General features: G+C 38.7%; 1 protein-coding gene across 2 annotated transcripts in view; it reads left to right on the forward strand.

Moving 5' to 3' along the window:
* The window catches only part of LOC114659193 (protein BCAP-like), a 64,316-nt gene that overhangs the window by 29,458 nt on the left and 21,161 nt on the right, over positions 1-13,697 (forward strand). For both annotated transcript variants that reach the window (XM_028811516.2, XM_028811518.2), the window contains exons 14-15: positions 222-332; positions 3,097-3,201. In XM_028811516.2, coding sequence (XP_028667349.1) covers positions 222-332; positions 3,097-3,201 — 216 coding nt within the window. The remainder of the gene's footprint in view (positions 1-221; positions 333-3,096; positions 3,202-13,697) is intronic.

The following is a 13,697-nucleotide window of genomic DNA, read 5'->3' on the forward strand; positions in this document are numbered from 1 at the left end:
CAGTGAGCCTTTTTTTAAAATAAAGTAATGATGAATATTTCCTTAAGGTTTTTCAGATGAAAATATTCTTGTAAAGAATGTAAAATGAACCTTTGCTGGCTTCCTTCTAATGTTAGTTTGAAAGGTTATTGTGAATTACTGTTGAAGATGTAAAATAATAAGTTCTGTTGCCACTTTTTATTTTTGGATCTCATGTTTGTCTTTCTTATCATTAATTGCAGGTAACATTAGCAACTTTAGAGGGAAAAGTGGCTCAGTCTGAAGCTGAAGTTGAACTACAAAAAGAAGAAGCTAAAAAATATAAAGATCTTGTTGAACAATATAAAATGCAGGTAAGAATAAATAATTTTTAATTGTCTTATACAGACATTGTATTATAAATGTGATGCATCTTTCTATTAAGTACTAACTAATGTTGATCAGTGAAGCTCGTCAAAACATTTTTTACAGCAAATATGTTGTGTTTGCCGGTGACCATGTTCGCTGAATGTTTTCCTAGAAATTTGCCTTGCAGCTGGCTGAGGCAAACATATATTTATTTATCTCCCCCCAAAAAGTGTTCCATGATGCTTTGCAAGGCCAGTGTGTCATCACAAAGCTGTAGCAGCCATATGCAGGACTTTGCATGCCCACTGTACTGCCAGACATACACAATGAAATTTTTAGAAATCGTGGGCAAGCAATTACTTACACTGATATTTAGATTTTTGAAATAAAAAATGTGAAAATGAGCTTGACAATAGCAGTACTCAATATTCGATATATACTGTGATTGGTTCATTGCCTATTTGGCCATCACTGGGTCAGAAGCACACAAGGGAAAAACCAATGCTGTTTTAGGTGCTGAAATGCACTGAATCCACTAACCCCTGACTACCAAAGCTTTTGATGCTGCTGGGAGGTAACTAACTGCACCCATTTCACAAAGGGGAAACCTTGCACTTCCACTTATAGTCATTTCACATTCCCTAACCTTTTAGGGTGTGTTTGCTGTATGTCGGTCATCAATGAAAATAAAAACGTAAAAATGGATCCCAATGCCACAAAGGTTGAGGAACACTGCCAGATTTCCATCCTATATGCATTTAAAATTTTTTTAACAAAAATCTTTTATAAGTATTGTCATTTGAGGGGCACATTAGCTGACTGTAATGCAAATATTGTTTACTGCACTAAATACGTAACTCTGATCCGTGTGCCCTGGTAGAAGAGCACTGCATGCGTAATTATTTATGCAAGTAAGCCATGTGTGTAGCTGTGATTCCAAAAACAAGCCTGAAAGGAGCCCACCTTCTTTCCCTATTCAAAAAACAAAGGACATGCTATAAAATAAAAAAGACTAAAATTATAATTCATAAGGTGTTTTTTCTTTTTGTTGGAAAATGAAACTGCAAAGCATCTGCACAGACACATGGGAACAAAAGATGTTCCCGCTGCACCCAGAGCCGCAACTTCAAACAATGGAATCAGCCAGTTCCAATCTGCTGCTTTGTTAAACAGCAAATTTGTGCCCCAAGAATGGAACTCTATGAACGCAATGATCTAAATTTTATTTACTTAATGCTAGTTTGTGGCCATTTTGTTTGTGGTATTTGTTATGTCTATGTGTGTTCTTGTCTGTGGCATGGTGGGCCAGTGCTTAGCACTGCTGTCTCAGCACAGATTACATACCGTATTTGGCCACAATAATTGGTCCAGCATAGTTGACAGACTTTCCCTTGCCCCCAGGGACACTTAAAATACCACTGCACTATTATAATCCACTCAGAACTAGTTCAGTTCCTCTTTCCCCATTGGCATTAATGCATTCCACTGAGTTCGCCTAATATCACAAACACATTCACAGTGAAATCTGCGATGTTTGTTTATCACTAGTACTGACTACCTGTAAGTATCACAAGGGACAATTGGAATGTATGCAAGTTTTCTTATTATGTGATTGTGAATATTGGTAATTTGCAATTGTTTAAACATTTTTTTATAAATTTATTATAAATTATTTTATAATTTTTTTTTAAACACTTGCAACATAAGCATTAAAATGCAGTAATAACAGTAGAGTAAAAATGAAATGAACAGCAAAATGTGCATAGTTTATTTTTGATTCCATTTTGTTCATATTTTTTTTAATACTCACTAAATGTCAACACAATGTATTCAATACAATGTTTAATGAAAATGCACCTATACACTGTAAATGTAATGTATACGTAACAGTTTTGCAAACCTTGCATTGGTCCTTGGTGACACCTAAATTCTCTAAAACAGCTTTTGGTTGTTGCTCGATCTACCTCCACATCCTCACCTTTGGTCACAACTTCTGGATTACAACTGAAACAATACAATTGCAAGTACAGGCAGCTAAAATTACTTTTCTGAGTAGAGTTGCTTGACCCATTATCTGTCCAGGGTGAGGGGGGTTAGGAGCACTACAATACAGAATATTCTCAGAGTTCAACCATTACTTGTCTAGATCAAGGTGAGACTTTTGATACAGGTTGGGAATGAGGATGTCTCTGAGGGGTACTTTGAAGATCTGGTAGAAGACATACTATAAAAATTTCTTTTTTTTTCGGCCTGGTTTGAGAGTACCTGGAAATTCCCAGAGAGGCACTGGAGTCCAGTTGTTGAGTGAAGAGTTTCATGGTCCAAAGAACTTGAAGTGTTACCACCACAATACAAACCAGAACAACCTCATAAAAAAATGAAGTGGTTTCTAAAAAAAAAAAATCAAAATCTGTTTGTGTCCAAGTGACGTTTTATTGTGTTTTTAGTGTTCGTACATTTAGGTAATGACTCTGCTGCAGTCAGAATTTACAAAATATTGCTTGTTTTTGTCTTTAAGTTTTATTAAGAGTGGACAAGTGTGAAAATGTTTTTGGTTTTTATTTCACTAGTTTGCCAATATTCAAGTAAAATCTCCATAGTTTTTTACTTTGTGAAGGTTAATGTATTATACATTTCTTTTGAAATTAACCTTCCCAAATTGCCATGGCAAGCAATAGGTACTTTTTCATCATTTATATGTCCTTTATATTTACAGTACTGCAATGAAAAAAAACATTTTTCAAAATGATGTTTTTTCCCTACATCTAGATAAAAAATATGCAGGAAGAAGCAGAAGAGTTGAAAATAAGATGTGAAAAAATATTTAGAGGAAATTCACTATCAAAAGAAAAACAGAATACAGATTTAACAAAGGTAAGTCCCATCCTGTTTTTAGCTCAACATTTTCTTGGTTTTTTAGCCTTAACTTTGTAACAGTATTTACTTGCTGACCCCCAAAAAGTTGTAAGTTCTCTTTTCAAGCTTTAGTGCTTAGTGCTGGTGCATCTGAAGTTCTGGGAAAGCCCACATAGCATTAAAAATCATTCATATTTGTCCATATAAAAAAAGTTAACAATCTCAAAGACATGACACAACCCTGCATAACGACAACACTGCACAGGTTAATTGACATACAATATGCATCACAGTAGGAAAAGTGCCACAGGAGGTAGGCTAGAGTCCACATCCTCTATCAGTGATACACAGCACAATATTCATTTTCTGCACATTCTCTCCAAGTTTAGATATAGATGACCTCCATCAAAATTGTGTGACATCTTTTCAAAAGGAAAAAAGAAATACTGACATTTGTATTTCCACAAATATCAAGCAAAACAGAAAATCTGCATAATTTTAGAACTGCACTAACCAAAAAAATCCAATTTATTTACCAGTTTGCAAAACACTCTACATATGAGCACTGTACATTCTTGAGAAATGCAGCTACAGCAGTTTGGTTCCACACCAGTGGAGATCAGTCCCATTTGTATTTATCATTTGTTAAATTTCATCTACAGATAGAGGTGTTTTTTGGGCACACAACATACTTGCTTGCTTGTTTAGCTGATTAGCTGAATGAAAAGCCAACAGAAACACTTAAAACCGACTTCTAACTGAGGAACATTTAAATGCTCATCTTGCTTATGCAAAATAAGAAGTAGCTGTGGTGCCACAAAGTCTTTCCATATAGCTTCTAAGAAAGGCTGATGCTAAATGGATTTGATGGGAAATCAGTCTTTGGATTTCAGTTAACTAAGGCTATTTTAGCAGAATCGAAGTGAAGCTGAGCTGGTACCTCCTACAACAATATATAGATGTAACTTAAACCTGCAATTATATGTAATTGTGAACTTGGGGAGTTGTGGACCTTGCCTTTTATTTTAGTAAGTAACTTAGTTTTTCTTCTCCACAAGAGGAGCAAGAATAGTGAATTTGCAAGTTTCAGAGTGTGATGCCCTGTAATATCAATTGATATCATGCCTAGTATGTCTAACTAAGGTAAGAAGTAGAAGTTAATACAGTAAAGGTCACATTGTCCTGCAGTGACACAGGTAATAATTAAACACACTTCTAGATTTAGAATACTAAACTTGTGCACATTCTAGATCCAGACAAATAATGTAATGCTGTTTTTACTTCTGTCCAGGTCAATTCTGCTTCTAGTTTTATGTGCACTACTTTGTGCTCTGTAAGTGAAAGTGGAAGTTCACAGTTTGCTTGTTTCCTGCTAGATATATGGAATCTGCGCCATCCTGGGAACCAGCAATTCATTTCAGAGTATTATCAGCTAGACATGTCTGTAGTGGTTGTTGTGAGGGTTTTATTTTGCTTAAAATTTTGCCAGAAGTGCTCTAGAACAGTATGTGGTAGCATTTCAGTTTTAACTCATGCCCATATGTCTTGGAAGAATCTATTTGTAAGAAGAAAATGTATTCAAAAATATGGATCTCAATGTCAAATAGTCTTCAGAACAAAAGCAAAATAAAATCAGAAGTAACAAAATGCAACAACAGTAAATTCCTCCATTTTTCATGATTATGTAGGTATTTATTGTTTAAATTTCACATAATAAATGTTTAAGTAGTGATTCCCAACAAAAATAAAAACCTGGTTTCAGGTTTGGTGATATGAGCAGTGATGAAGTGAATTTGTCATCAAGCAGTGAAATCAAAAGTGATTCTGATGAATCCAAAAGTGATGCTCATGTCAATCGCACATGTGCAGTGTGCTGTTCAAAAGAAAATCTGCAAGGAATCATGCTACTATTGTCCCATCTGTGACACTGGGCTATGTATTTCACTGTGCATCAAAATGTACCACACACACACATTTTGACAGTGTATAGTATACAGTATTAGCATTTTTTATTATTTGTTTTTAGCATTATACTTTCTACATTTCTGATTTTTAGTGTTTTGCACATTTTACAGTAGAAAGATCAGATTTAATAAAATGTAATTTTTCAAGCCAAAAAAATGCAATGCTTTTTACATGTTTTTTCAAGAACGCTAAGGAGATTAATACTGTGTATCACCCCCTTTAGTATCGATGATGGCATGCAGTCTTTTGTGATAGTTGTGGATGAGGTCCTTGATTTTTCTCTAGTGGTAGAGCTGCCTATTCTTCTTGGGTTGTCTTGCATGAACTGCATGTTTGAGATCTCCCCAAAGTGGTTCAATGAAATTGAGGTCAGGAGACTGTGATGACCACTCCAGCACCTTCACTTTTTTTTTTCTGCTGTAGCCACAGAAGGGTCAACTTGGCCTTGTGTTTTGGGTCATTGCCATGTTGGAAGATCCCAGTGTGCCCCATGTGCAGCTTTCAGGCTGATGGATGCAAGTCGTCCTCCAATATTTTCTGTTAACATGCCACATTCATCTTGCCATCAGTTTTCACCAAGTTACCTGTGCTGCTGTAGCTCTCATACCCCCCAGAATATCAGAGATCCACCTCCATGCCTCACATTAGGGATGGTGTGCGTTTCATCACAGGCCTTGTTGCATACTCTGAAACCATAACATTTATGGCTGTGACCATAAATTTCAATTTTGGTCTCATTATTCCTAATGTCTTTGTTCCAGAGGTTTTGAGGCCTGTCTAAATGCTGTTTAGCATATTGTAAGTGGGCTGTTTTGTAGTGTTGACACAGTAAAGGTTTTTTTCTTGCAACTCAACCATGCAGTCCGTTTTTGTTTCAAGTACACCTCCTTATTGTGCATCTTGAAACGGCATCACCACATGTTTTCAGACAAGTCTGTATCTCCGCCAAAGTTGCATGTGGGTTTTTCTTGGCAGATCAACAAACGATCTTGGCAGTAGTGGCTCCAATCTTGGTTGGTCTACCTGACCATGGATTGGTAACAACAGAACTCTTTAACTTTCCACTTTTTTTTTTTTTTTTTTTTTTTTATCAGAGTCTGAACAGTACTGACAGGCATTTTCAGATCTCCAGATATCTTTTTATATCATTTTCCTGATATACACAATTCAACAACCTTTTCTCACAGCTCGTTTGTCAGTTCTTTTGCTTACCCCCATGGTTCATTACCTGATAAAGTCAATACAGCTCTGCATAAATTTAAATTGACTGTTTATACACAGACACTGATTACAAACAAAGATGTTGCAGGTAGGGACACTCTCCTTTAATTACTCTTAATTTAAACCTGGACATGTCAACTTGTGTGTGAACGTTGCGCCACGGCGTGTGGTTCGTTTATTTGACAGCATGTAGATCGGGGTAATTACATTCACGGCATTCGAAGTCTGTGTCACAATCTGATAGTGTGGGTGGTTACCTACCAGGTAACGCTTTGTGGTTGGCCAGCAATCTGCTAACATCCGCCACGGTGCCCTCAGTTTGTGAAGAGCAGATCATAGAATGGTTGAAAATAGTTTACCGTCAAATAAATACAAAGAGTACACGACACGTATTTCGCCCTCATTCTGGGCTCATCAGGTGTACACACTCCACTGCACTCCCTCTCGGGAATCGAACCTCGGACGTCAGCGTCAGAGGCGATGCCCCTAACGTTGCGCCACGGCGTGTGGTTCGTTTATTTGACAGCATGTAGATCGGGGTAATTACATTCACGGCATTCGAAGTCTGTGTATGTTAGCAGATTGCTGGCCAACCACAAAGCGTTACCTGGTAGGTAACCACCCACACTATCAGATTGTGACACAGACTTCGAATGCCGTGAATATAAATATATAATATTTAGGTAACCACCCATACAATCAGATTGTGACACAGACTACGAATGCCGTGAATGTAATTACCCCGATCTACATGCTGTCAAATAAACGAACCACACGCCGTGGCGCAACGTTAGGGGCATCGCCTCTGATGCTGACGTCCGAGGTTCGATTCCCGAGAGGGAGTGCAGTGAGTGTGTACACCTGATGAGCCCAGAATGAGGGCGAAACACGTGTCGTGTACTCTTTGCATTTATTTGACAGTAAACTATTTCAACCATTCTATGATCTACTCCTCACAAACTGAGGGCACCGTGGCAGATGTTAGCAGATTGCTGGCCAACCACAAGCGTTACCTGGTAGGTAACCACCCATACAATCAGATTGTGACACAGACTACGAATGCCGTGAATATATATATTAGTGAAATACAGTAGTCCCTCGCTTTATCGCGCTTCGCCTTTCGCGGCTTCACTCCATCGCGGATTTTATATGTAAGCATATTTAAATATATCGCGGATTTTTCGCTGCTTCGCGGGTTTCTGCGGACAATGGGTCTTTTAATTTCTGGTACATGCTTCCTCAGTTGGTTTGCCCAGTTGATTTCATACAAGGGACGCTATTGGCAGATGGCTGAGAAGCTACCCAACTTACTTTTCTCTTTCTCTTGCACTGACTTTCTCTGATCCTGACGTAGGGGGATTGAGCAGGGGGGCTGTTCACACACCTAGACGATACGGACGCTAGTCTAAAAATGCTGAAAGATTATCTTCACGTTGCTATCTTTTGTGCAGCTGCTTCCTGAAACGACATGCTGCACAGTGCTTCGCATACTTAAAAGCTCGAAGGGCACGTATTGATTTTTGCTTGCTTGTTTTTCTCTGTCTCTCTCTCTCTTTCTGTGCTCTTGACGGAGGGGATGTGAGCTGCCGCCTTCAACAGCTTTGTGCCGCGGTGCTTCGCATACTTAAAAGCCAAACAGCCCTATTGATTTTCCTCTGCCTTTATGACAGTCTCTGCTCCTGACTCCTTTGAAGAGGAAGATATGTTTGCATTCTTTTAATTGTGAGACGGAACTGTCATCTCTGTCTTGTCATGGAGCACAGTTTTAAACTTTTGAAAAAGAGACAAATGTTTGTTTGCAGTGTTTGAATAACGTTCCTGTCTCTCTACAACCTCCTATGTTTCTGCGCAAATCTGTGACCCAAGCATGACAATATAAAAATAACCATATAAACATATGGTTTCTACTTCGCGGATTTTCTTATTTCGCGGGTGGCTCTGGAACGCAACCCCCGCGATGGAGGAGGGATTACTGTATAGAGGCACTGTTGTCCCCTTGAACCCTCAGATCAGACACCAGATAAAAATCCAATTATTATTTATTTTATAATAATAATGTGCACCAAGCACCCTTCTCTCCACAATACTCATAAATAAATCAATAATCAATACAATAAACCAATCCTCCTCTCCCAGACGTGTTGCCACCCTTCCACCCAGCTCAGCTCGCCGTCTGGGATCTCCCACAATCCTTTTATAGTCCGTGACCCGGAAGTGTTTCTGTCCCTCAGTCCATGTGACTTTTTATCACTTCCGGGTCAGGTAAAAACTTCTTTTCTTCATCAGCCCGGAAGCACTTTATTTCTTCCAACCATTTGACTAGGATTTACTTCCGGGCTGTATGGAAAATAAACTTGTCTGTGTCTCCCTGCAGCGTCCCCTGGTGGCCCAGACGTTATCCAGCAAGGCTGTGTATTAAAACTCCGTAGTCCATGATGCCCTGCTGGAATTCGGGGCATCTCCACATTGCAAGGAGGGCTCCATCTAGAGGCCTGGGGGTATTGGCCGGGATAAATGGCCGGCCATATCCCACAAAATATATATATATATAATATATATATATATATATATATATACACAAGTAAACCCAGCGATTCGCTAGCGAATCGGAAATCCTAAAATGTAAATCAGTTTCTGTTCCGTCTGATATGTGGATGGATGACATATCATGGAGGGCGTGTGCGTCTGGGGAAATGTCATATAATCCAATAGGCATATCTGTACTAAAGCGGTTTCGTTTTCTGGAGACGTGAGTCTGTTGCCTTCGCTGACACCGACCGCTTGAACAGGTTGTGTTGTTTGGGGGCCACCTACTGACTCTGGGAGGCCGCTGCGTGTGACTGTGGGGCGAGCGCCACAGCGCAATATGCGCCTCGGTGGGAAGCCGCTGCGTGAAGACATATCATGGAGGGTATATGCGGTGGTGTGGGCGGTCGTGTCCGGGCAGCCGTATAACCTGGCGTGCACACTTTACCTCAGGTGTAGTTCACAGGTCGTAGTCTCGTTTCTGAGCCGTGACTCCTTTCGCAAGCGCGTTGTAGGTGCGCGCGGCAGTCGCCACAGCGTTTTGGGACGCCGCTGCGTTTGACTCTGGACTCTGGGGCGGGCGCCAAACTGAATGACCGTTATGTGATCTACATTACTGGCACAGTGGATTAGAGCAAGTGTAGTTTACAGGTGGCGGGCTCGTTGCAGTGCGGCAGTGCGCGTGACATAACTCCTTTCGTAAGCGCGTTGTAGGCGCGCGTGCGTGACATCCGGTTTACAACCTTCTCGTTTTTCTGTGTTTTCTGTGCAGTGCAGCAGTGCGCGTGCGCCTCGATGTGCCCAGCGCCCTGCGTCCATATCCGGTTTACAACCTTCGGTTAGTAAGATGGATATATATATATATATATATATATATAATATAATTTCAAAATCCCCGCGCTTTGCAGCGGCGAAGTACTGCTTTTAAATTTTTATTAAGAAGAAAAGAAAACCTTTTTAAACTGAGGGAAAATATACCAATAACAATTTGTTAAGGATCTGTTTTTTTGTGAAGCTGTCTTTACACAGCTTCTCCGCTGTTTTATAAACGAACGCCATATAAGTCCGTCCTTTCTGCTTGCTTCGTGGTTCTGTAGTGGTTTATTGTTCGTCTATTACGATTGTTTTTATAAACGAACGCCATATAAGGCCATCCTTTTTCCTTGCTTTGCCAAGGAAGCAGCCTTTTTATTTAATGGACGGGTTGTCCGTTGTTTCATTGTTCGTTTATTACGATTGTTATAGTTGTCTTTGTATACCACGTTGTTAGTTCAGCACTCCAGTTGTAATATGACCAAGCCGTGGAAGCTTACTGTTGAGAATGCAACGTATAGTTGTACAGGAGAAAAATGGCAATCTTTTGTAGGTCTATGAACTTAATTTATGCCTGTATGCGTCAGTTGCTTCATATTCTTTTCGTACCTTATCAATCGTGTAATGTGTTTTTTGAACAGTTTTGATTCATCAAAGTGATCACTCATGCTGTGTTCAGTCAGTTCACGTGAGCCACTCTCTTGTGTGATGTTGCGATTTCCACGGCTTTATTTAATGTTAGCTAAGACCCGGCACTTAAAAGTTTCTTGCTACAGCAATTTTAACTCTGTTTCAAAGTGATCCAAAGTCTCGTTTATACCTCGTGTCTTCTCATTAAACTTGTATCTCGCAACTATGGTATTGGAAACGGCAGAGGGAGCATTTCTATAAACTTAATTTAAACTTACGGTTTACACCGTGCTTTTATGCGTTACTCGCTTGCTTCTTATTGTTTCACTGCCTTCTCAATTGTGTAATGAATGTTTTCTTCACGCTCTTTGTGGCTGTTCCTTGTTTTCAGTTCACGTGATTACGTAGGAGGTGTGATGACGCAATACGCGACTCCGCCTCCCATGGCCATCGAGCTGCACTCCATTACAGTATATGGACAAAAAAGAGGTTCCAGTTATGACCATTACGTGTACAATTTCGAAATGAAACCTGCCTAACTTTTGTATGTAAGCTGTAAGGAATGAGCCTGCCAAATTTCAGCCTTCCACCTACACGGGAAGTTGGAGAATTAGTAGTGAGTGAGTGAGTGAGTGAGTGAGTGAGTGAGTGAGTGAGTGAGTGAGTGAGTGAGTGAGTGAGTGAGTGAGTGAGTGAGTGAGTGAGTGAGTGAGGGCTTTGCCTTTTATTAGTATAGATGTGTGTGTGTGTTGTGATGGATGGCCGGCTAAATATTCCGGCCCACCCCTCCAGGCCGCCAGGTGGAGCTCTCCCAACAGCATGGAGGTTCCCCGAATTCCAGCAGGGCCTCATGGACCTTGTAGTTTGTATGCGCAGCCCTACTGGATACCATGGGGGCCACCGGGAGTCGCTGTAGGGGGGCTGTCAGACCGTTATGTGCCCTATAACCTGGAAGTACGTCCTGGTCACATGAACAGGAGAAATGACGTACTTCCAGGTTGAAGAAAAGGACTTTTACCCTAACCCGGAAGTAATAAGGACTTGTGGATTGTTGGACAGGAACACCTCCGGGTCAGGGGGTATAAAAGGACTCTGGGAAAGCCCAGACACTGAGCTGAGCTGGGAGAAAGGGTGGCGAAGTGTATGGGAGAGGAGAATTGGTATTTGTAGTGATTATTGATTATTGTATGTGCAGTGTGGAGTGGAGGGTGCTTTGTGCATGTAATTATTATAAAATAAGTAAGTCTCGGACTCTTACCTGGTGTTTAGCGTGGTACCTGAGGGTTCAAGAGGTCGATAAAAGCCTCTACTGCTACAGTGTATGTATGTATGTATGTATGTATGTATGTATATGTATATGTATATATATATATATATATATATATATATATATATATATATATATATATATATATATATATATATATATATATAAATAATATAATATTAGTGTGTGTGTGTGTGTGTATATATAATATATATGTTATTATTATATTCTTATCAAATGACATTATTTATGGCATCCTACATAATCAAAATAAAGTAAAATTGTTAACATTGTTTTTAGCTAAACAGAGGGAGGTTTAGCCTTTTGCTCAGGTTCACAAACATTGGACCCATTAACTTTTTGATTAGGTCCAGTGCATTAGCCACTACACCACACATATACGTGTTAATTGCCATCCAAAGTGCAATAGATTTTTTTTTTTAAAGATTGGTAGATTTGTTTCAGCCTTGCATTAGTGACTGTGTGAGTAAGTGTGGTCTTTGAAGGACTGGTGCTCCATTCATGTCTTGGCTTTTGACCCTGCTGATATACAGTAGGCGCTGGTCTCCTCCCACTTTCCACAGCATTAATCTTGTACATTTATAAACACATAATTGATATTTATAAAAAATGAGAGAAGTTAACTTGTGTCTCTTCATCAAGCATTTATAAGTGTTCTGTGTTTTACTGTTTTTACAGTATCGCATGTCTGATTTTTCTTTTGGTACTATAAAAACTTCAAAGTCAAAATTTTATACAACTCTTTTAGTGTTAGCAATGATCATATTAGCTATCTGAATTAAAATGCAATCTGCATCCTAAGTGGATGGTGACTTAATACATATTGCCTAAAACAAAGGCATAATAAACATAAATGGAAAGGTGCTCTGTGAGACATTTGTGCCGTAACTGTAAGGAGTAAAACAAGAGACCATGAGCTTAGATCTGTATGTTATTCTTTGATCGCCTGCCTCTGCCAATCGCATGTTGTAAAATGTTGTTGTTGGTTTTTTTTTTTTTTTTTTTACTCGGATTGCATCTAACATGTTTTGAGCAATACCTAGCAATTTTGTTGGGATTTCTGTTTGTGAACTGTGCTGCATTCTCTTTTCTACTTGATCACATTGCTTTGTGTACACAGTGAATTCAAATTTTATGAAAGGCAGTATTTTTAAGTGTCCTATTAAGTTTTCACCCACTTGTTTTTTGCAAGAGTTCACAAGTCATAAGCATGTTAAGCTTTACACTGCAAGTAAAAAACTAAAAATATAAATGGTAAGTATTTTAAAAAGCACATATGGTATAAATGTATATGCACCACCCAGAATGTTTTAAGCTACATTTTAAATATTTTCCAAATACGTACTTATATTTTAATATATTTGAAACTTACTTTGGGCTAATTTGCTAGCCCTACTGCAGATTTGTTTGTACTATATTGAAATTGGAGTTTGAAAATTTAAAACCGATTAGATCTTTACCTTCTTGCAACACCTCTCAACCTGTGCAGCAAATTTGAAAAGCTAGATGATTTGGGAGTGGAAAAACATTTTTGGAATGTCTTAAGTTGCCATCATGTATAGTGTGACAGACAAGCAGTTATTCATATTGCCAGGAAATATTCAAAATAAATACCTGATCTCATAAGTATTAAATTAAAAAAAATACATTTGAAAAACACAAATCCTACTTATCTGGTGCATGGCCACAAAAATAAACCAACTGTCTCCTTTGACAAATTAATTCTATAAAGACACAGATAAGTTTTTATAGCACAGAATGTTTTCCTTGAGCACTCCTGCCAAATTAATCGTGTTTAACATTTGAAAATCTGGTTCCTGTTATGATATTCCTTTATTAGAACATACATATCTTTTCAGTTTTACACCATATGTAGTTGTCACATCAGTGCTTTTCTTGTACATTTCTTAATAAAACTAATAACAAAAGAGACAGCTTTTTAATTCTAGAAATAGGATAAATTCTTCAAATGCTAAGTGCTAAACTGATAATGTAAAGTCCAATCAATTAGTGTTCCTGCTTCTTGAAGTAATAGATTTATTGTGAAATTTTATAATCTTGTTTTGTAAAA

This window comes from Erpetoichthys calabaricus, chromosome 10 (assembly GCF_900747795.2).
Source record: "Erpetoichthys calabaricus chromosome 10, fErpCal1.3, whole genome shotgun sequence".
Taxonomy (NCBI): domain Eukaryota; kingdom Metazoa; phylum Chordata; class Cladistia; order Polypteriformes; family Polypteridae; genus Erpetoichthys; species Erpetoichthys calabaricus.